This window comes from Theobroma cacao, chromosome 6 (genome assembly GCF_000208745.1).
Source record: "Theobroma cacao cultivar B97-61/B2 chromosome 6, Criollo_cocoa_genome_V2, whole genome shotgun sequence".
NCBI classification, from domain to species: Eukaryota; Viridiplantae; Streptophyta; class Magnoliopsida; order Malvales; family Malvaceae; genus Theobroma; species Theobroma cacao.
The window spans coordinates 21157831-21182403 of record NC_030855.1 but is presented as its reverse complement, the minus strand read 5'-3'; the positions used below and the strand labels follow the sequence as shown (position 1 = coordinate 21182403).

General features: G+C 34.8%; 3 protein-coding genes and 1 long non-coding RNA gene across 4 annotated transcripts; 2 read left to right on the top strand and 2 right to left on the bottom strand.

Annotated features, from left to right (window-relative positions):
* LOC18596379 (regulatory protein NPR3) lies at positions 7555 to 11993 on the top strand. The gene is made up of 4 exons (XM_007024810.2): positions 7555 to 8241; positions 8654 to 9407; positions 10185 to 10382; positions 11357 to 11993. Exons 1-4 carry the CDS (start codon positions 7693 to 7695, stop codon positions 11617 to 11619), a joined length of 1764 nt encoding a protein of 587 aa, XP_007024872.1. The 5' UTR covers positions 7555 to 7692; the 3' UTR covers positions 11620 to 11993.
* LOC108662602 lies at positions 12704 to 16012 on the bottom strand. The gene is made up of 2 exons (XR_001928521.1): positions 15795 to 16012; positions 12704 to 13320 (listed from the first exon to the last, which is right to left on the bottom strand). It is a non-coding gene; the product is annotated as an uncharacterized LOC108662602 (long non-coding RNA).
* On the bottom strand, positions 13748 to 15801 carry LOC18596378 (transcription termination factor MTEF18, mitochondrial). The gene has a single exon (XM_007024809.2). It carries the CDS (start codon positions 15636 to 15638, stop codon positions 13857 to 13859), a length of 1782 nt encoding a protein of 593 aa, XP_007024871.2. The 5' UTR covers positions 15639 to 15801; the 3' UTR covers positions 13748 to 13856.
* Positions 19766 to 24241, top strand: LOC18596377 (transmembrane protein 56). Its single transcript, XM_018123981.1, has 9 exons — positions 19766 to 20225; positions 20750 to 20958; positions 21188 to 21276; positions 21362 to 21500; positions 21957 to 22031; positions 22531 to 22652; positions 22725 to 22800; positions 23138 to 23197; positions 23871 to 24241. The coding sequence occupies exons 2-9, from the start codon at positions 20818 to 20820 to the stop codon at positions 23997 to 23999; spliced, it is 831 nt and encodes a 276-aa protein (XP_017979470.1). The 5' UTR covers positions 19766 to 20225; positions 20750 to 20817; the 3' UTR covers positions 24000 to 24241.

Sequence of the window (24573 nt, the reverse complement as noted above, 5' to 3'; positions counted from 1 at the left end):
CATATTTTGGAAATGAAACACATGTGATCTGCTTGTGTAAACTGGTCCCCACCTGATAATCACCCTATTTGAGGTTTCAAGATTCCCACGCAAAGCAACTGCTTGATATTGATTTCATAATGATGGAGATTTGTCAGCTGCAGTTCATCACCCCCAAATAACTATGGGTTCCATCAGGAAAAGTTTATTTTAACTTGCTTGTCTTCTTAACCTTAGGCTATCAAATTATTTTATATTAATTATGCCTTACTTAGATTAACTTTAAGCTATGATTAAAATCCCTTTGAGATATTGTTCAAAGCTATACATGTTTTATACCTGCAAACTTTAGTTATAAACTATAATTACTTATAAGTTTAATAGGACAACAAAATTCTAAATTTGAATTCTATTTGAGGACTGTAGATTTTTTATCCGTAAAGAGAAACGCAAACAGTTCTGCTCATTTTCTCAATGCACAAATGGAAAGAAAGGGTTGATGGCTTTAGATAAAGTGTAGTCCATAGCCAGGTTAATTTGACAGTGGGATGGACCAGCACATTAAGAAGAAAATTTCATTTTTTCTTTTGCCATGATTGTGACGGACTATGGTGCAAAACAACCCATATGCCAGATCATTTGAATTTGGAGCGTTGGATGGTGACCTATCAACTTTATGGAAAGGGATATGACTCACGAGACGATGGATATTTCCAAGGGATTATTTGTCTATCAACCCTTGTTTACAAGCCTTGGATGTTGCCCTAAAAAAGCATGCAACCTTTCGACGATACTTGAGAAGAAAAAAAAAACCAATGATTCAAGTATGTGATTAATGAATAACTTATAAGGGTAAGGGTAATGAATAAACTTGCCCTACCATGGATTCTATAATTAAGCTAAGCCTAGGAGAAGTTTGGAAAAACAATTTATTAAAGGAGAGAGAGAGGGCAAGAGTTTGCCAGTCTTGTGCTAGCGAGCTAGGAAGATAATTTTCAAGAATCTTTTTTAACGCTTTGTGGACTTTGTCCACTTTCTTTCCCTTCCTCTCATTTCTCAATGTCATTTTCTTTGTTTCTTTGCAACTTGGCCTCTTTTGTCTCCCATTTTTCACCCCTGTTTTGTCATTTCACACCAGTTTGCATGAGAGAGGGATAAAAATTGTTTTACATGGATGGTAATCAATCATGTTAGTAATCGATGCCGTGTATTCTTTTTGGAATTAATTTGGCTTTATTTCTGAATGACTCCAAACAAACGTTTAGGAAACGAGAAATCTATAACTAGGAAATAATTGTACTACAAATCTTTTTCCTTTTTTTTTTGGCATTTTTTCTTGCTACTTATTATTGTAGTGCAGTCAACAACCTGCCAGCTGGGATTTAGTCCCTTAGCTGCCAAGTCTGCTCCGAAGGGCGGCTTGGCATTGGCCTTGGCCTCACTATGGTAATCAACAATCCTTACTCGCTTTTTTTAATGAGAAAAAAATTTACTAATACAAATTAAGTCCATGGACTGTGATGTCAATGTCATTCTGTTAAATGACTCGGCTCTTTTGTGGCAACTATGAATTGGTGATTGCAACATGTCAAGGAACTGAAGATAAGGAAAACCAACCTCATCAGCATTTTAACTACATCCTCGATTCTACATGGAAGATATTCATGGCTTACATCTATTGTCGCCCTGCAACACAAAGGGAATGGTTAAAATACCTCAACGGTCTCTGCACTTATATATTTTCTCCACTTTAATCTTTTTATTTAAAATTGTAGTAATTTAATTTTAAAAATTATTTTAATTTAGTCTCTCTAATTTTTTTTTTTTGAAATTACTTACCATAAAGTTGATGTCATTACTGACGTAACACTGACATGACACCACTTACTAACATGGCATGTGAGGTGGATTGGAATTATAAGCGCGGCAGTGTCATATCACTTTGACATGCCAATGTGGCAATGCCACGTGACACTGATATGTTGATGTAGATATACTATGTGGCATGTAAATGAAGGCACCATGTGTCACACTCTCTTTCAGCACCCATTCATGTCATGCCACATAGTATGTCCAAAGGTGACACATGACATGACAAGTGAGTAACACGTGTCTCTTTCTTTTTTTTTCTAAAAATATTATATACTAGCTAGGTTTCAAACTCAAAATCTCATGCAAGCATGACAAGCTTATTACCACTTGCTCTAAACCCTTACTTTCGTTTATATATTGCTTTTGTTTTTTTATTCTTTTCTTTCTTTTTTTTCCTTTTTCTTTTTTTCTCTCTCTCCTCTTACCTTCTCCCTTAAAGGCCGATCATCAATCACCGAACATCGTTGTCGGTCACGGGTCATCAATCATTGGATGCTGGTCGTTGGTTAACAATCATTGGACATGCCATGCCATGATCGTGATCGGTGACCGCCAATTGGCAACTAGCTATAACGTTTGATGATTGGCAGTCGATCCTTAAAGAAGAAGGTGAGAGGATAGAGAAAGAAAAAAGGGAGAAAAAATGGAAAAAAGAAAAAAGGAAAGAAAAGAAGTAAAGAACAAAAAAAAACTAAAGCAATATATAATCAAAGGCAAAGGCTTAAGTAGGTGGTAAAAAGCTTGTTGTATTTACATGAGGTTTTGGATTTGAAACTCAGCAAGTATGTCACACTCTCTTTCAGCACCCATCTATGCACGCCATATGGCATGCTGACATGTCACGTGGCACATCTACATCAACATGTTAGTGCCACGTGGCACTATTACATTAGCATGTCAAAGTGATATGGCACTACCACATCAGCATTTTTAGTCCACCTCACATACCACATCAACAAGCGGTGCCATGTCAGCGTCATGTCAACAATGACATCAACTTTGTGAAGTGTAATTTCAGAAGAAAAAATTAAAGGGATTAAATTAAAGAAATTTTCAAAATTAAGAGACTAAATTATTACGATTTTAAGTTGAAGGATTTAAAAAAATGTACGAGTATATAGACTGTTGAGGTATTTTTACCCACAGGAAATATAATTAACACACAAAGGCCCCAGATGAGTGCAAAAAAAGTATTACTACTAAAACTTTGAAAGTGCTTCTTGTTTTCCTCTCTTGCTTCAAACTAGTAAAAGGTATGCATGCATTCTTGACCTATTGAACAAATGGTGATAGCTTGGGCAAATATTTGAAGAAATTTTTTTATTTGATAAAAAAGAGATTTGAATTTTACTTTTAAATTAACAGATCGTACATCAATCATTAAATTAAATATTTTAATATTTTAAAAATTATTTTCTAATCTCTAACTCAATGTATAACTTCTTTTCAATTTGATTATTATCCGTACGAAAGTACAAGAATACAATAAATTTTTCCTACTTTTTGCTAGAAGTTTTTGGCTACTATATACTTAATTAACCTTGTGGCTAACAAGATATTGATGCAATACTAAATTTACAAGTTAAGAGGTTTGTTGAAAAGGTTACAAGTTTCAAAAGTCTCAACCCAAGAATCATGGAAATGAAATAATCGAATGCTGAGGGGACCAATGAAGAAGCCCATTGAATGTTGGACCTGATCACAAGCAATTTGGGTGTGTCAGTCAGTCATGGTCCAGACTCCAGGCCTTACTCTGCCGAAAAAAAAGGAAAACCACATTTTGAGTATTTGCGAAAGGCACAAAACCCTTGTCCCCCATTCTTTGATGTGCACCACGAACTAATTAGATCACAAGAATATTTGACTAACACGAAAAATGTAAAGATTCTTTAAGCATTTAAAGCCAGATTAGAATTGCAGTGGAAGCATATTAACCCACTTTGGAATCATAGTGTTTCCTTTATACTTAGTTTCGATGTAAAGTTAAGGTACTGACATAAGTGGAATCTAATGAAGTAATTATATTCTTAATGTGCGGTTGGTTGTTTTTAACTATCTTTATCCTTCTTTGCTTGCCCACCCAAAATTACTGGAATGAGCTTTTATTGCATGCTTATTCTTTAGCGTTCAAATTAATTTACCTGTTCTTCAAGGAGTAGTTTTCTTGTTTTCGGTTATACATTAACATGACAAGAAACAAAAATGGCTATGGAAAAATCAAGTCAACACTGAAAATACGAGTGCCCTAGCTAGGGAGGTTGCCTTTCCCTGGGATGGGAACTTCCTGGCCAACAGTCAAAAAGTGTTAATGTGGGATGTAAAGCAGCATATATATTTTCACCTTCTTGAATTTTCCATTCTAAATGAGATTCTTCGTTTCCTTTTCTTTTCCCCATAAATACCGCGTCGAACCCAAGACCAGTAACAAAACAGAAGAGCTTCAGCTTAACATAGAGTCAGCAAACCTATTCTCTTTACCGTTCAACGATACAACAAAGTGTAGAAAAGAAAGATTTGACAGTGGAGAATTAGCTGCCTTGCCAAGTCGGTTTAGCTAAGATCTCCACATCTGGTAGAGGACTTTATTTTTCTAAAGGGGTTGATGTTATGTAAACTAGTTTCTTTCACATTTTAATTATTGGGTTTCTGACAAAAGCAAACACGTACAAGAAACACGGCTTTATTTTCTTTCCCTTTGTTTTGTGTTTTCTCATTTACCTCGTGGTTGAATATCGATAAGATGGTACATAGAAACTTCAAGAAATGAGTGGACATAATTTTATTTATACCTGTTCAAGGTGTAAATTAAATATAAGGTAATTAAGTGTCCACGTGGAAATTACAGATAAAGTCCAATAACATTGAACCTGTATGTCACAATGTCATATCTCATACTCATACGTCAATGCAAATACCTTTTGAACAATTTGATTGGAGAAGGGAAAGGGCGGCTATTTGTCAATGGAACTGAAACCCTGAAAGGAAGGATCTTGGAAACTACACACAACTTGGTGTTTGCCGACCATGTACACATACATGTACAAGCACATGCACATTTCTTGACTTCTCACTTTATTTAGAAAGAAATTTGTCCTATGTGCTTTAGTCCATCGCAAAATAATAAATTAAAAACCTTTGAATCTAGAGTGTACAGCTAATTTTGCATCGGTACTGTTTTTCCATTTAATTTGACGGCTTCACCAAATAAATTTAATGTGGCCCTCATTCGCCCTAAACCATAAATCTTATTTTACCTAATTAATGTACACAAATATATGATCGATTTTTATACTGAAACGTCGAGTTGTTAACTGTTGTAACATCTCTCATAATACAGAAAAGAAAGGTAAAGGGTATCAAGGAACAAAAGAAAATGTCCTGATCTTAGCAATAGGGGAATGGGGCCATATAACGTCAATGGAGTCAATAAAAACAAACAAAAGATATCAATTATTTTTTTTTTGTTTGATAAATTAGACCTAAATAGTGGAAGTAAAGATATTGACTGGAGAGAACCTCTCACTGCTGTCGGTAGAGACGAGGGATCTGAGAAAGTGCACGCTCCCTTCTCGCCCTGGCCCCTCTAATGTCATTCACTTTCAGGTTTCAACAACCCATACGATGCCCATATTAAATTATCACTGTTTTTCCTGCTTAAGTTTCAATGAAGAAAGGTTTTGCTTTTAAACCGTTAATCTTCCCTAATTGCAGATAATTAGTTTGCGCTAAAGTAGTTGAATTTTTTACTTACTATACCTACCCACTCTTTGTTTGTTTCTGGAGCTGACCTCCTCTATTTGTTCACTCTTTTTTTTTTTTAATCATTTCAGTTTAACTTGAATAGTTATATACATATATATAAGTTTCAATAAAAGAGGTAGCTTTTTTTTTTTTGTTGGGAACTTTGTTTTAAATGCAAGAAAACACACAATTAGTATTTTTTATTTTAAAATAATTATTTTATGTATTTTAATATTTAACTCATTAATTAGTATATGATCTCTTACTTAAAGAATGAAGTTCGAATCTCATTTATTTAATTAAAAAAATCAAAATATTTATATTATATAGTATATTTTAAGATAAAAGAAGGATTTTATTTGTATTTAAGTATGAGAATTTGGGTTTGGGAATAACTCCCAAGTTTAATGTAGACCTTGAGAATAGAAGCCTAAACCTATGGGAAAAATCACCTTTAAAGGTGAAGACATGATCCTGAAAGTGAAGGCTCTCCATTGTATGTGTCCTAAAGGGGATTATATTTTAAGTTCAATATTTTTTTTGGTTAATTTAAATTTTAAACACCAATAAATTATTTAAATTAAGATATAAATGTGAAATTTTTTGCTTGTTTTGAGAATTCACCTTTTGAATAACGATAATGAGAGAATTAATGTTTCAATTTAGCAAAGCGAATAAAATTTTTATTGATTAAAACATAATATAAGATAAAAAAATTTTTATATAATCAAACAACTAAAGGTCTTATCTAGGCAGATTTAAAAAAAAAAATCAAAAGATGAATATGCAAGAGGTTAGGTAAGAAAATTAGGTTGGAATGTAGGCAAGTTTTGTAATTTTATTCTATCCCATCCTTGGGGGTATATTTTCGAAATACAATGTTTTTATTTATTATTAATATATAAAATAAATATTTATATTTTTTACATTTTTATTAAAATAATATAAAAATATTACTAATTTATATTAAATATTATTTTATTTTCAGAATTTAAATTTTAATTTATAACATTGAAACAGTCACTAAATATTTTATTAGTAAATATAGATTTTTTTCACAAAAATTATAATAATTTAATGATAATGTTTATCTTTTTTGGGTTGAAAAAAGAAATCGTTGATAGGGACGTTTTTAGGCAATATCTTAAATGTGCACACAACAGACCCTATCCCCTCACAACGCCAACGCCATCGCTGACGTCAGTGGAACCCAGCTCCAATTTACCACGTCATCTTCGTCGTCACCCAAACGACTTCATCTCTCTTCGACAAAACCATCGACAGCGAACAAGGAAATTTCCTGATTATCTTTTTTTTTTTAATGTGGCGACGGTTTTTTTTTAATGATAATTCCTATTTTCTCCGATTTCTTTGTTTTTCTTTTTAATTTTCATTAATTTTTTTTTCACCTTTCTCTTGACTCTCTTCTCGTTTCTTTCAAGTCTTAGCTATCTTCTCTTCAACACAAAAGCCAATTCAATTCCTCTGATCTTTGCCAAGTATCTACTTTTATTGCATCTTCGTAAAGTAATCATATATATGTTTATTGGGTTTTCTTTTTTCTAGGATCTGATTCGTTATCGTCCTTTAAAAACTTGTCTTTTTTTTAAAAATCTTTTTCATTTCTTTTTTTATCTTTTATTATGTTAATTAAGAGGTCCTGGAAATTCAAGCAAGCTGGTTTTTTTATGCCTTCATATAATTGTTTTCATTCATGTGATTTGATACAAATAATGCTATCAAAAATTTCAATCTTGGATCTTCACTTTCAGCCTTTTTGTTGTAAAAGATTTTTGCAATGATATCAGTTTAAGAAAATTAACGAAAAGAGGACTTGAGTTTTGTGTATAATATGTCTGTATACTTGTTCACTGGAAAACCAATATAGGATTTATCGTTAGTTTTGATAATTTTGGTTTTGTTTAACATTTTTTTTTTGGATGTAAACTAGTACCTGTTTTTTAATTAACTTTTAGATTTGGGTTTTTTTTTTTTGGGTGGGGGGTGTGTTTTAGATCAAATAGCAATAGGAAGTTGGTTTTTTGGGACGAAAGTTTTGAACGTTGTTGTTCATGAATTAAGATTTTGACCTCGGTTTTAATGGCGTATTTATCTGAGCCATCGTCTTCTTTGAGCTTCAGTTCATCTTCACATCTATCAAATGGCTCAATTACTCACAATATACCCTCCTTTACTGTTCCTGAAACTGGGGCCAGTCTTGAAGTTATAAGTTTGACCAAGCTTAGCACCAGCTTGGAGCAACTCGTTAATGACAACGGTCCTGATTTTAGTGATGCTGATATAGTTGTTGAAGATGTTCCTGTTGGTGTTCATAGATGTATTTTAGCTGTTAGGAGTAAGTTTTTTAATGAGTTATTCAAGAAAGGAAATGGGTCTTGTGAGAAAGAAGGAAAACCAAGTTATAACATGAGTGAGTTGTTACCTTATGGCAAGATTGGACTTGAAGCTTTTCGGATTCTCTTGCATTATTTGTACACTGGGAAGCTGAGGCCTTCTCCCATGGAGGTTTCAACATGTGTTGATAATGTTTGTGCTCATGATGCTTGTCGACCCGCCATCAATTTTGCCGTGGAGTTGATGTATGCATCATCGATATTTCAAATACCGGAGCTGGTTTCACTTTTTCAGGTGAGTGTGGAATTGATATTGTGATAGTTTTGAATTTCTTTTAGCAAATTTATTTACTTGTCAAGAGCATCATCTTTTAGTGTTGACTATTGACTTGATATAATGGTGTGATCTATCATGGTAATAGTTTTCAATATTTAGAAAAATATTTATATCTACTCGCTGTAAAGTTAGATTTGAACTTCTGATATGTCGAATGCTTTAACAGATGAAACTTATTAGATCAGTGCAACAAGATGGCTGCCTTTGCAACCTTTAGTAAATATAATAGGAACCATTATAATTACGTGGTGATTGAAATAAAGAAGCATGGCTAGGTATTGGCCTCTGTTTCACACTGTAATTTAAACAACTCTTTGGCTTGATTAGACCAAGAGAAGGTGTACTAATTTCATTTTTTATGCATTTGCAGCGACGTCTCCTTAATTTTGTTGAGAAGGCTCTTGTAGAAGATATTATCACAATCCTTGTGGTTGCTTTCCATTGTCAATGCAGTCAGCTTGTTTCTCAATGTGTTGATAGAGTGGCACGGTCAGATCTTGATAGCATCTCTATTGAGAAAGAGCTTCCTTATGAAGTTGCGGAGAGTATTCGATTGCTTCGCCGCAAGTCTCCACCTGATGGTGAAGATAATGAGGTAGTGGTTGACCCTTTGCGAGAAAAAAGAATCCGGAGAATACATAAAGCATTAGACTCTGACGATGTTGAACTTGTTAAACTACTTTTAACTGAGTCTGACATAACTTTGGATGATGCTGCTGCCCTCCATTATGCTGCAGCATATTGTGATCCCAAGGTTGTCTCTGAGGTTCTTGGCCTGCGTCTGGCTGATGTCAATCTGCGAAATTCTCGTGGTTACACAGTTCTTCACATCGCTGCAATGCGTAAAGAACCATCAGTGATAATGTCTCTTCTGGCAAAAGGGGCCTCTGCTTCAGAGTTGACAGTGGATGGACGAAGTGCAGTTAACATCTGCCAGAGGTTGACAAGACCAAAGGATTATCATGCAAAAACAGAGCAAGGAAAGGAAACAAATAAAGACAGGATATGCATTGATGTTCTAGAAAGGGAAATGAGGAGGAATCCAATGGCCGGGGATGTGTCTGTTACTTCCCATACGTTGGCTGATGATCTACACATGAGACTTCTGTATCTAGAGAACAGAGGTATTATTCTATGTGGGAATTTTCTCTGGCTCTCTATTTCCACTCTTGTTTTATCGGATTGCATTTCCCAAATTTTCATTGAATACTGGACAATAATTGTTGTCTATGTAAAATTATCAACTTGAGTAAAATTTTCATGGATAAAATTTCTTAATAGCTGTAATAGATCTTGACATGTGATATCAAATTTGTACAAATAGTACTGCATGGATAAAGCTAACCAACCATGTCTTGAAAAGACACTTTTTATATTCTTTTCATTGTGAATAATAAACGGGGAATTTTGAAGTGTTAGTCAGCAACATAGTACATTTCAATAACTCATTCAAAAGTCAGATACATTCCCATGTGCATATAGGTGAAGATTTTATAATGGCTGCTAACTTTGTTATGGATGCAGTTTCTGAGGTTATCATCATTTTAGGACAAGTCATGCTGGAACTGTAGCCGAGCTAAAATTGTTAGATCTTATATATGTAGTCTTTCATTTATGATGTCCCAATGAAAGATTCTATTTGTTAATTGAAAAAGTATGATATAATGAAATGCTTCCTATGTTAGCTGTACAAACTTGGCCAGTCTGACTTGGTAAAAGGGCTTCCTCTCATTTAAATTTTAGACTTACACATGGAAACATTTTCACATTATGAATTTGGTTAAGATGTAGTTTTGGGTCCTTTGGATTTATCTACTATCATTTGATTCATCCTGCAAGGTCCTTTTTTATGAGTGTATATATTTATGAGAATTAGCTCTGATTGTTGTTGTCAATTGCAGTGGCTTTTGCAAGGTTACTTTTCCCTAGTGAAGCAAAACTTGCTATGGACATAGCACATGCTGAGACAACCTCTGAGTTTGCTGGTCTTTGTGCATCAAAAGGTTCAAATGGAAACTTAAGGCAGGTTGACTTGAATGAGACACCCATTATGCAGAAGAAAAGACTTCTTGCAAGGATGGAGGCCCTCATGAAAACAGGTGATTGAAAGCTTTAAATATCCTCATGTGCAGGTCTTTTGTTTCACATTTTGATGGCAGCCTGTTTTTTGGGTTTAGCACTTAACAGTCACTTTTTTTTCAATGTCCTGTTTGAACAAGTATTCTTAAATGGTTATTCTCAGATGGTGATTGGTCACACTAGTATGGCTAAATCGCTATTCTTAACCAGCGTTTGGTCTTATGGGGTTGAACAAAAGAACTGGTTTTTAGGTCAGGTTGAGAGAATGTAAATAGATTTACTTGTGAATTTATAAGCCAATGCTAGTTTTAAAGAAAAAAATAAGAAGAAGAAAAGAAATTTGACAAAAAAAAAAGTTTTCCTTGTTATTCTCTCTTGGTCATATTTGTGAAGATGTTCCTGTATTTAGTGATATCTTAGGCTTTAATGGATTTTATTACTATGGACAGTTGGACACATCTTCTCTTACTAAATTTTTCTTCCTTTCATACTTGGTTTGATTTTATGAAATTATGTGGTTTCATCCTATCTCGTTTCTTTCTTACAATTCAACTGGTTAGGGAAGTTCCAGTTTGTTATGTTGTATTAAGTTTTTACCATACATGCAGATTTCTCCTCAAAAATGTACTGTTTCCCATTGACTTCATCGCAATATTGGAATGTTGTCTTGAACAAATTCTAATTTTATGTTTCGTGTTGGTTGAGCGCCTGACTAAGAGCTGTTGCTGTCATTCTGTGGAAAATAAGAGTTCCCAAAAATATTTTGCATGTATTATTTTCATTGGCCACTATGAGTTTTTGGCCTTTAAAATGTTAGGCTACTTATTCCACAAACTATCATACATCTTGCTTTGTAGTTTTAGCATTCAACAAAGTCATCAGATTCTTCTTTTAAAGAAATACATCTTCAGGAGATGTAAAATCAGTGGAAATCAAAATAATCAAAATTTCCTCGCAACTTCTTTGTCTGATCTTTGTGGTTGTTATGTCACAGTGGAGATGGGTCGGCGCTATTTCCCTCATTGCTCAGAAGTTCTAGATAAGTTCATGGAGGATGACCTTCCTGATTTATTTTACCTTGAGAAGGGCTCTTCAGAGGAGCAGAAAATAAAGAGATCACGTTTCAGGGAGCTGAAGGATGATGTTCAGAAGGCATTTAGTAAGGACAAGGCTGAGTTTAACCGCACCGGTTTGTCTTCATCCTCATCATCATCATCTTTAAAAGATGGTGGCCCTTACAAGCTCAGAAAATTGTGAAGAAATGTAGGTTGTCTACAATAATGATGATGGTCACGAGCTAAACGCTTTGGAGTTTAGACAAAGGTTTCTCGTGAGAGAAACCAAGCTTTTGCTGCTGCTTCTGTGTATAAAGTTTTAGGCAGGAAAACTTGTTCTGTAATTTAGCCTTTGATGATAAAGGTAGCAGAAGTTACATACCGTTAAAAAGTCTGTAGGAATGTCATGTTCTTTAGTGACTCAGAGAACTCTGATAAAAGAATTCTTAAGCTGATTCGTTCACCTTTCAATTTTTGCTGCTTTTTTGGATCAATAGGTAGGTCTGGAAAGTTTTTCATGTTAGAGAATGACGCTGATAACGAAAACGGAGTTATGTTCTTGTTTATATAAAATTATACAGCCTTGTATCTTCCTGTGAATAACTTTTAGGATATTACGTCAAACTTTCTGAAGAATGGGTTGTGAGTAAATATGTCAAGGAAGTGACAGCTTTTGTATAACCCAGAGATAATATCTTCATAGTGGTGATCATTATATCGCTGAATTGCAGAAAGTGTTGGGATGGGGTGAAATTGGCAAGTCTGAGACTGAGAAGATCAGTTTATGTGTGTAGCTCAAAATTTATGAGCTAATATTCTCAATCGAAAATGTCTGCAGCAGAACATAAAGCCGTGCAAACCCATCATCTTCAATGAAAATACCTGGCAGTTGGCATCGTCATTCATGTTTGCTAACATTTCTCACGTACACTTGTTTCCATCCTGACGTTCGTACCATGGCATTAAGCAATTCCATAGATACCATCTAAAATGTGAACTGCTTTTGGTGAGCGTATCGGATACTTACAAAAGTCTTAAATCTGTAAAAAGAACGATTGCATCAGAAAATTTGTTGGAAAGTAGGAAGAATTCTTGGCTTGCGGGCTTAGCTAAAAGGAATCAACCCTTCATGCAGCAATTTTAGCCGTTCACAACAGAATAGGGGGGGCTCCTTTATTCTCTGCAACTTTTACCGTAGACATCGTGCATTCCCCGTCTGTCCACATTTTCGATTATGCTGGGAACTAAGAAACTTGGGTATCAAGATACCTTTTGTGTACTAAATCTGGCACGCAAAAGGACAGCTGAAACTAGAGCATTTAAGCTTTTACACAGTAGCATGATGGGACGTTGATGGGGGATCAATAACCCCAATAACCCATAACTAATTAGTAACTAAACCAACGTTTGCCTGGTTAAGCTTCAAAGGGTGGAACTGAGTTGGTAATCAAATGGCTGGAGATGTGTCGATCACTTCCAAAACATTGCATGATGACCTGCAAAAGAGACTTCTGCACCTTGAAAACAGCATTGGACCCCTCTGACCAATGATCATTATATGGTTGTTCTGGTAAATATGAGATGGATCGGCGCTATCTTCCTGATTGATCAGAAGTGCTAGATAAGTTCATTGAGGATGATCTTCCTGATTTGTTTTACGTTGAGGAAAAAGAGGATATTCAGGGGTCATTTGACAAGGACAAGGCTGAGTTTAACTGCACTAATTTGTCTTCATGGTCATCATCCCCCTGATCCTTAAAGACGTGTAGATGACAAGCTTACAAAATATTGAAGGAGCGTTGGTTTTCTACGAAGCTGACGATGTCCATACATGAAAACTAACCCTGTAGAATATCCCTGGGAAGTAAAGCTAGCTCCGCGACCAATGTTATGTCAAATATACCTGTTATGTAAGTGAAGATATAACAGATTATTTCTATATCCCAAAGATAATTACGCTATCATGATGATCATTCAGGCAAAATCACAGGAAAAGATCGAGTGTCAATGATGGAGCCTGAATATAATGGACTCCGAAACTTCAATCTTACATTATCTGAAATATGAACTCGAATTTTTTTGTGAGCACATTGCATGCCGCATGACAAACTTAGCTCTGAAATGTTGCACCATTTTCTTTTTCTTGAATGAAAACAGGAGAGAACATTTTCTCCCAAGTTAGGAATTTCTTTCACTAAAAAAGGAAGAATTTTTTGCCATAGCAGGTGCAGAAACGAAGAAAAACAAAAACCCAAAAGAACCCCTACCAAATCAGCCCTATGTTACTAGCCTGCCTTAAAAGAGTATCAACTAAAAACTGATTCCATAGATGACAAGAAAAATTTATACTATGTGTATATCAAACTCCACATGTATCCTACATTCATCAATTTCTAAGGCATAAAATACAATGAGTACAAAGAAAGAATGGAATTTAACCTAAATTGAATGTAATGATTTCTTTAGAGTCTCCCATTTGGCTGGACCTTCGGGATGGACATCAACGAAATATTTTACAAATCGTGCATCTGAACAGGCAAGGACTGTGCTCAAGGACAACATGGGCTTGGCTGCTCCTCTTTCCCTTAGCCACACATACATCGAAAATCTGCGACTAATTCTTTCCATATCATAACACAAATATGCTGGAAATGCCACTACAGATTCAAGTGGATAGCCTAACCAGTTTTTTAAGCAGTCAATTTTCTTCTCAATTACATCCTTTGACTGGTTAAGCACCATTGGAGCATGTCTAATTAGGTTTTTGACAACATTACAGTCCAAACCAGCACATACCAGGCAATCAAACCTCTCCTGCAATTGATCCCCTCTGCCTCGGAACTGTTTCAATGCTTTCAACATCTCATCTGAGTTTTCCAGATAACCCAATCTCAACAAGAATGTTGTCTTCTCTAGATATTTACTTGTATCTTTTGAAGCTACCTGCCCACTGCTTAGGACCTTTGATTTAGAAGCCAAACTGAACCATTTCAGTGGATCTTCCTTTATAATTAGGCATAATTCTTCTTTCTCAACATTTAACTCCCTACAAACTGTTTTAGGGCCTTTCAGAGAACATGAACCCATAAGTTCCACATGCCTAGATACAATGTGTGCAATATCTTCGGTATCCATTGCAATATCAAACAAGAAATCCAATGCCTTAAAAAGATTTTTGGTGCACTTAACTGACAAGATATGCGGATTCTGCATAAACAAGGAATGAACCTCATTCATCCTTAGACCTAATTTGATTAAGCGGCCAAATAGTACATAAACCTTCTTCCCTGAACCTTCAAACAACAACGCAGGATTTGTTTTAAATAAATTACCTAACTGCTCCTCATTATAACCCACTCTATCAAGAAAATTCAGCATGTCCAGCATCCTACCCCAATCATACATGCCCTTACCTGAAAGGTACACTCCAATGTCATCATTCTTGATCCCCAATACTTTCAATCTCTCAAGAGCCCCAGCAAATTCAGCATCAACACCACCAACCAAAAGAGACGGACAACAACTAACAAGCTTTATAACTGTTGGTTTGCTGAGACCCAAATTCTCATAAGCCTGAAGCTTCAAAGCCAATACTCCATAATCATATCCAAAAATCTCCCTGGCCACTTTATACATCTTACCCATCTTACTACGAGGAATCCCATAATCACATAAAACATGAAAATTGTCGAGCATGACACTATCATCCCTCAAAAACATCAAGCGCTGAGGAACAAGAGTCGATACCTCTGAAGGGCTCAAACCCAAGCTCTCAAAAAATGGTTCAAACTCATTAACAGGATTGAACCTAAGGAATTTAGTTAAAGACTTTGCCACATCTTTCTCAGGATCAATCTTGGACAACAAATTTTGAAGAAAATGATGTGAGTTCTTGCTAATATGCTCAGCATCCATGAACCTAAAGCTCCTAGTAGAATGTAAGTAATCAAATAGAACAACCTGAGCCTCAGTTTTAGCCGCCCGTGAGATACGGCTAGCGAAACCAGAACTTGATGATCGTATGGAATCAGCCAGAGATGCTTTTGGTCTAAAGACAAGTCTAGAACTCCTAAAGTATCTAACACGGAGTGAAACAGAACATAGGTTGTGAACAACATCGGATTTCTCATAGACAATAGGAGACAAAACAACAAACTTGTCCAAATGGGTAATCATTTTAGACAACTTACAAATCCGCCTACGTATTCTGCCCATAAACATAGCCAGATAAAGATAAAAAGACACAAGATTTGAAAACGGTTTTTCGAGAGAAACAACAGAAAATATTTGCGGTTATATCATGTTAAAGCTTAAATGAAAGTAAAGAACAGGAAAAAGAGAAGTCGGTGGGCTACCGTGTTGATTGGGGTTGCTAACCTGATTCAGGGGTTTATCACCAAACAAGCTTCTTCAGGTCATGAAGAAGAACAATAGAGGAAGAATGGGGTTTTTTGAGAATATCATCCAGTGTTTTTATGGAAATTTTGAGCTCTGTTTTGCCATTTGATAAAATCCTACATTAGGGTTTAACTCCTTAGCCAACGATCACACATATTCATTTCTATGTTAGTATCATACTAGTAATTGAATTGACTAAAAATTGCAAATGAAAGGCAGATTCGAAAGAGATGCATAATCGGGGGCTAGGGCCTTGGAGCGTATATTGCAGGTCAGTCCAAACTGTCAGCAGCCCTTGAAAAGGAGCCCATTAAAACTTCATTATGAAGTTTTAACCCAAGCCCAATTTAACAGACTGGTTTGGTTTTTAAGGTAAGCTGGTATGAGTGGTCTGTGATCTTAATCCAGACCATGTTTATCCATAATTAATGAATGGGAAAGAGAGAGGATCTTCATAGTTTTTTTTTTCTCCGCCAAAATATGGATTTTATTAATAAACTGCATAAAGTAGTAATAGGATATTTATAGGTTTGTGGAAGCCTACTGATTATGGCAGGCAGCTAAATTCCTATCAAATTAAAATCACTATTTAGAGACAAAGAAAACCGTATATCAGTGAGTAGTTGAATACAACTCCCTCATATAAGTTTTTTCACAATTCTTTAATTAAGATTTATATATATATATATTTATTTATTTATTTCTCTAACAGTAATAGTAGTGTCACGGTCTTAACGTGAACCCATGTAAATATCACATCATAGAAATACACTCCCAACAGATCAAGTCATAAGTCACACATCAAAGAAAAACTTTTAGTGGGAAGCTAAGGAATAATGTCATGGTCTTGGAAGGAGCCATAAATCCCATATTGGTTGTGTATTAGAGTGAATCTCACATAAGTCAGAGGTGCTTTTTGCCAAAGCAGTAATACTTTAAAAGAGTTGATGTAGATCATGACAGCTGGTATCAGAGTAGTTTTGATATACTAGTAATGTGTCATTGAGGTCAATGGGTCAAAATGGATAATATCTCATAAAAGTTAGTGTGGATCGTGATAATTGGTATCAAATTAGACTTTGGAGTACTAACAATGTGTCACTAAAGATAATGGGTCAAAATCAAAACAGATAATACCTCATAAGGGGTTTGTGTGGATTATAAGAGTTGATGTGGATCGTGACAATTGGTATTAGAACTAGTAATGTATCACTAAGGATAATGGTGCGAACAATACCTCATAAGGGTTAGTGTGGTCAATACATCAAAGTGGACAATATCTCATAGGGGTTGATATGGATTGTGATAATTGGTATCAAAACGGACTTTGTATACTAACAATGTGTCACTGAGAACAGTGAGCCAAAACGGATAATTCATTATAGATGTTGGTGTGGATCGTGACAATTGGTATTAGAGCAGACTTTGAATACTAGTAGTGTGTCACTAAAGACAGTGGAACAAACAATACCTCATAGGGTTATAGTAGATCATGACAGTTGGTATCAAAGTAGACTTTGTGGTACTAGCAATGTGTCGTAGACAACAGTGGATCCTTCCCAATGTGGAACCATGTGAATCCCACATGAAAGGATGTCATGGTCATTTAAAGGTTCACACCACTTTCAACTTGTGAAACTCTTTTTGTGAGACGAAATCATAAGATCAATGGACCAAAATCGATAATACCTTACAAAAAATGATATGGACCGTGACATGAAACACCTACCAAATCATCAATCTCATATAATCAAAAACAAAAATCAATTGCCATCACAATCAATTGCCATCCCAAATATTGAAGAGTTGAAGGCTTAAGTTCATGATAAAAGAATTCAATGTAGAATTTGCAAATTCTTTTCTCTCTTTTCTAACATAATCCATGCAAGGATAAAAACATGAAAACAGGTTTTTGGTTAATTGATGGCCTAAAGTTTCTTCATTGTTCTTCGGTTTTACAAATAAACTTAGTAAAGGAAAACGTAACAGCTTGGAGATGCAAGTGGTTTGGATTCCAAATGCGAAAAAGACATGAGTAGGTTGAGCAAGTCAGATGCTTCTTGTTTATTGTTAAAGAACGAGAAAAACATGTGTAAGAGTTATTATTGCACTCTCCTAACTAATGCAGAGAGTTGCTCAGCCATGGAAGATCTGCATGCCAAAAAGCACAAAGGGATGGTCTGCTCCATCATAATTATCATTAACTCGTGGAACTCGTTTTCCACACCATGCTGCATAAGATTTCCCTTAGGTGCTTTTTTCAACAAGACTGCAGTAATCTCATGTAAAACGTAAATGGAGAATGTTCTTGACTCTCTCGTCCTGTTTTACTAACTCAAACTTGAGTGCATGCTCCCAATTCTATTCCACCACACAACATTTAATCAGCTCGGGGACTCCATTTCTCAGTCTTGGAATCATTTGGTTTCAAACACCCTGATTACATCTTACAGATCAAGTTTGAAGGTTGAGGTCTCTCAATTATACAGTTTTAACGTATTTACTTCAATTTTAATGAATTTTATTCTTATGTTTTTATTAAAAATTGATTTAAGGATAACTAAATTTAATTTATGTATTAATTTCAATTACATGGTAACATAACATGTTAACATAAACTTTTTTTATCACGTGACTTATATTAATATAAATAATTTTAGAATTTAAAAATATTATTTAAAAATAATTAAAAGTGAAATTGGATAGAAAATTTAAATCTTACATTGAAGGTCTAGGCATAGTATATATCCTCTTCAAAATGTTATCTTCAATGATGCCACATGAAGTGCCTTACCAAATTGGTTGGAAACCTAAGGGGGACCAAGAAAGCTTGATTTATACTTTTACACCCCCACTCTTACAATCAACAAAATGTGGATGCAATTGCAAAAAAAAAGTTTCTGCAAAATCATTTTAGAAATCTATTTCTTAATATAAGATTTAAATTCACATCATCCACTTAATAAATGGTTGCAATATCAAATCAAAACAACTATTTTTCATAAAAAAAAAAAATGGCAAACTTCTCTCAGTTGAAGAAATCTCTGTATGAGGCAATATTTGCAAATGTAGAGTCCCTATTCTCTTGGACTTGTGTAAATTTCAGATACACAAAATTGGACCACAAGCTCTTCATCCCTGGCTAATTGCCCTACACCTTGATGCATCAAATGATTACTCCCCAATACCAAGCACCAACCATTCCCCCCCCCCCCATAACACAACCACACCACACTAGCAGATGGGGTAATTATATGGTGTGGATTTAATAAGAACCTACAAAGTCATATGCATTTTGGCTCATAGCATTTATGTTGAGTTTGGTACTCTCTTTATAAAAATTGCTACAAGTAGAGTGGATTATAAATATTTCGAATAGCAAAACTTAAATTTGAATAAAAAAATTAAAAATCTCATCATACTTCAAATGCCAAACTTCCCTTTATTTGGTAAGAAATGGATATATGAAATGAAGAATAACAAGAAACTTCCTGGTTTATCCAACCAATCATGTAAGTGGCATAACCCAAAAAAGTAAAGTGGCACCAAAATACAAATGAGATGATGGGTTGGATAGAAATCCTAAATTGGAACTACAATGGTTTTGTTTTTTTGTCTTAATTATTTAATTCAATAGCAATGTTAAAGTTCATCACTATTAGAACTTAGATACATACTTAGAAGACATGAAATTGAATGGTGTAATTTATGAGAGCAAAATCCAAAATCCCACATCACCCAAAAACAAGAGTCACACGTTTCCCATTTTTTTTTTTCTACCTCCCAACCTTACCAGGATGAGTGCCCCAAAACCAACCAAAGAACTACACCCGAAGGAATAATGGTCCAATCCCATCACCCCACGTATCCACAGATCCCACTGCCCTTGCCTTCTTCGGTCCCTCCCTTAATTGTTTATATCCCTATGGTTTAGTTAAAAACCCTTCATTTATTGAGTTAGTTGGAGATTCGAAGTACTCTTTCCAATTGATTAAACCTTACGGTTGGTGCACATTATTTTTTTTTTCTCTTTTGTATCCAAATGATAATAGCATTTCGGCAATTCCCTTCTTTTCACCCTATATTTTGAGCCTTCTCTTTCATGGGTTGTTTGTTGCCCTTTGCATCCATTGAAAAGCTTTGGTTTTTGCATTGATTTCCTTTTTTTTTTTTTTGTCATTTTGTCAAGTGCCCATTTGCTTGTGCTCCTTGTTTTGGGTTTTAAAGTTTTCTTCTTTTTGGGTCTCAGGCATTGATTAGCTTTGGTTTTTCTTCAAGCACCCATATTTTTTTTTCTGGTCCTTGGTTTGAGGTTCCTCTTTACTTCTTCCTTTTCTCCCTTTAAATATACCTACCTGCATTTGTTTTGATTGCATGGTTGGTTCTTCAAATATGTAGGCCATGATTATGGTAAGCACATATGTCTCATTTCTAAAGCTTCTTTGCTTCTGTCATGTTACATTTGATTACCTAATGTTGCTTTTCATCCCATTGTAATCTTGGTGTTTTCCTCATGGATCACTTCAAATTTCAATGCTTTTCATTATAAATGCATTTGCTTATCTGAAATGACAATATTTGTTTGTATTCAGTCCTCAAATCTTAACTATTAGTATTTGCTTTCTTCATTTTAATTAAGCTTTCAGAGTTTTGGTTGGTTCTTGTTTGCTTCAACTTGACTAAATTGAAGTTGTCTTTTAAATGGAGAAGATTTTATACCTGATTTTTCTTGGAATAGGATGGATTTGATATCTATTTTGATTATTTATCTCCTTGGAGTGTTTGCTTGTAGACTATATGGTTGATGCAGAATCAAATGTCAAAACTTCCTCCATATCTATTTTTCTTCTTTAGAACTTTTATTCTAAAATTGACATGTTTGAAGGTTTTCTTTCTTTTTTTTTCCTGACTACCTTTTTGTATTTGTTATGGAGTTGGAGAATGAAGGATTGATTAAACTAGGGGAATTCTCTTGCTACTAAGGTTATTTTGAGATTGCAATATGACGGCAGTGCCTAAACAGAGAGTTATGGCTATAAAGTCTTACCACAGTCAGGCTCAGATGTTGGTTAAGAACTACTTATTGGCAGATCCCTTCATTCCATACACTTCCATCCTTGGTGGCATTCTTGCTTGCAAAGTGGTATACTGATTTTTTCCCCCTAGTAAATATGTTTTACTTTTGAATTCAGGATCATTGAATCCTAAGGCAGGATGTTTCCTTATACCCTTTAATGAAGCTTGCAGGAATGAATTTACATATTTTAAGCTAAATCATAAGTCTTTATTTTGATAATGTTATGTGATTACATGGGTGCTTTTCCCTTGGTCTACTTTATTGATTCAGTTTACATGTTTTTCCCATCCCTCAGGCCTATGATCTTACCCAGTTAATCAGCAACTTTTACATCAAGACTTACCCCAGTCTAACTAAAATTCAACGAGTAGAGTGGAACAATCGGTTAGTATAGTGCATGATCTGGTTTATTTTTACGCTTCTGTTATTATGTTCATTCTCTCATTGGTCATTAACATATTCTTGGCAGTGGCATCTCTACAATTCATGCCATTTTTGTATCCGCTTTGTCATTGTACTTCGTTTTCTGGTCGGATCTCTTTTCTGACCAACAGCTTGCTGGTCTTGTTGTCTTCCGAAGCTCACCACTCTCTACTTTCGGATTAGGGGTAAGTTTTGAACATCTTCTTATGTGATCTTGAAGAGGTTCAACCATGTATCTGTGGAAAATTTATCTGTTGAGTCTATAGAGTCTCAACTTTGAACTAGTTTCCATGTTCTATGCTTATTTAATGAGGCATCACTATGTCCTATGTATATGCTTATGCTATCTCTGGTTTTCATCTCATTCCTTAGGTGAGATATGCTTATAGTTTTTTCGAAGAAGAAAGTTTCTTTTATCTTTTTCACCTTTTGAATGAAGTGATTAGCATATTTTTAGAACAAACTGCATAATGGCAACCAGAAGGGACATCCCTTCCTTTTTCTCTTTTTCGCTCAAAACATGCTTCTCACCTTTATAGATGTTCTCAGCTTCTTCGATCACTTTCTTGGATAAATTATTAGGTATCAACTTTTGGTATCAATCTTAGGACTTTTTAAATTAATGTTACAATATTTTACAGGTTTCTGTTGGATACTTCCTTTTGGATCTTGGAATGATTTTGTGGTTATATCCCTCTTTAGGTGGAATGGAATATGTAAGTGTATTCTCTATAACAAAAACACTCTGGCTCACATGTTATTTTTTTGTTTATTTATTATTGTGAGGAATGTTGGTAACAGTTCAACTGTTGGCATTGTCCTAAACATTTGAATGACACCTGCAACATCCTTGTAAGCTGAATCTTTAAAGGCTCAGCTATTTTCCTTACACCATTTAACTTACAACAAATCCATTTTTGTTCATTAACATATATTTTTTTGGGATTATGGTTCATTTACTGACTATGCAATAGCAAGCATGCAAGCATAGGGTAGTTAGGCTTCTAGATCCAAGGTTTTAATTTAATTAAATTTTGGAACAACTTTGACTAGTGTCTTTTTCATGTTGAGTAGAGTTGAATCTGCATAAAACTGGTAACTGTTTAAAAGCACAGTAGGTCACATATTATAAGGTGTTGCATGCTTAAAGTGCATATGTCGTGGAGTATATGCAATCTAAGCAATGAATAATAAGATACTAGCATCTGATTGCAGGTTATCCATCACTCACTTTCTGGAATTGCAGTGGCATATGCGATGTTTACTGGAGAAGCACAGCTTTACACATACATGGTTCTTATATCTGAGGTGACAACTCCAGAGATTAATATGAGATGGTAAGTTCTTACTAGTTAGGTTTTTATTTGTTGAAATTCTGATTGTAACCATCTCATTCTTCTGTGATGAAGGTATCTTGATACAGCTGGCATGAAGAGGTCCAGCGCATATCTCATTAATGGTGTTGTCATCTTTTTTGCTTGGCTGGTGAGCGAAACTTTTCTTAAGCTTTCATTATAAGATGGACATGTGTTGTTAAATATTACACCATAAAACCTGTGCCATAGAAAGAATAGGGAAGCGAAGGGGAAGAAAGGTTGCATTGATATTTAAATGTGGATGGCCAATGGCCATCAAAACTAGCTGACTGAAGTTTCTCCATCACTTAGAAACTTTCTTGAGGATATTGCATATCTTTGTGAGAGTAAAGAAGGGAAGTTCCTAAGTTTTTTTTTTTTTTTCATTGCTGTTTTTAATTTTTAATAAGTTCCTTTTCCTTGAACTTTAAACCTTTTCTAGGAGCTGAAGTAAATTTGAATTGCAGATTGCAAGAGTTCTGCTGTTTGGCTACATGTTCTACCATGTGTACTTGCATTATGATCAGGTAAACTCACCTTCCTGATTTCCACCTTTAACTGAATATTTATGTTGTCTTCAACTAGTTTGCTGCATTGACTAATATTTGCTGTGCTTCCATATCTTTTTTTCACGAATTGGTTTTTGTTAATATCTGCTTGTTGCTAAGAGTAGTGTCTGGAAGAGACAAATAGCATTGAAAGTAGGAATCTATCATTTGTTTATTCAACAAAATTTCCAAATTTCCAGTGGCTATTGTTTCCAGCTTTGCTGCAACCTCTTTTTTCCTTGCCCATCTTTCTTTTCTTTCTTTTTTTTTAAATTCTCCTTATCTTTCTTGTTTGCACCAAAGAATTGCTGAGTGTCATTAATTATTTAATAATTTACGAATTACGACTTCCAAGTATTGTGTATACTTCATCCCATAAAATGTTCAAGTAATATTTTAAAGCGTGGGTCTTATACATATCAGTCTTTAGTTTTCTTTTCATCCTGAAATTTACCTTCTTTTTTGGTTCTGTTTCGTATTTATTCTATAAGCCTGCTACTCTCTTGTAGATTGATCCTGTACTTCCTGCAGTACCAAACTGTTTAGAAATTCCATGTCCAAACAATATACTATTTGAACAGATCCGGCATCACTGATTGCTTTGCTATAAGTTTGTTGGTATAAATCTGTTCTGACTTGTTTGGCTCAGCAGGTGATCCAGATGCATACCATTGGTTATGTCTTGGTTTTTGGGGTGCCATCAGTATTAGCTACCATGAACTTGATGTGGTTTGGGAAAATTGTTAAAGGTTTGGTGAAGACTTTAGCAAAGAGGCAATAACGGATACCAGAGGAAGTAGACATGAATCGAATATCTTCTGATATTGTTCTGTCAAAGCTTTGTATATTTTTCTACTTCTGCAATGTATAAATGATAGAGAAAAGGTCAAAATCTGAGTACCAAAGAAAAATGAATCTGATCTGATTTTTTCCAGTTGCTGGAGATAGACATTGCTGTAAATTATTCCAATTTAATATACTATTTCAGTAATTACTTCAAATGTCTGGTTCAGAGTTGTCTTATGCTCGGTCTGTACACCATATCTTGCAATTTTTTTGGCTTTTATGAATGTAAGTTACTTCTAAAGATTTCTAAGGACAAGTAATGTTTTAAAGCAAAATGCCGATACCTACCTATCAGCTAAGTCATATTCATTCTGCATGGAGCAAATTCAATCTTTCTGCACTAAGATCAGAATCAATGTACTTATGATGAAGTGGTGGCGATTAATATATGTGCTTTGTTATTGTTTATAGTATTAGTGGAGAATTTCTCGTTTAAAGTTAAAGATGCTCCTGCATACAATAGAGTAATCCGAAAGACAAGAAAGTGTTGATCTTTTCCACTCCATTGG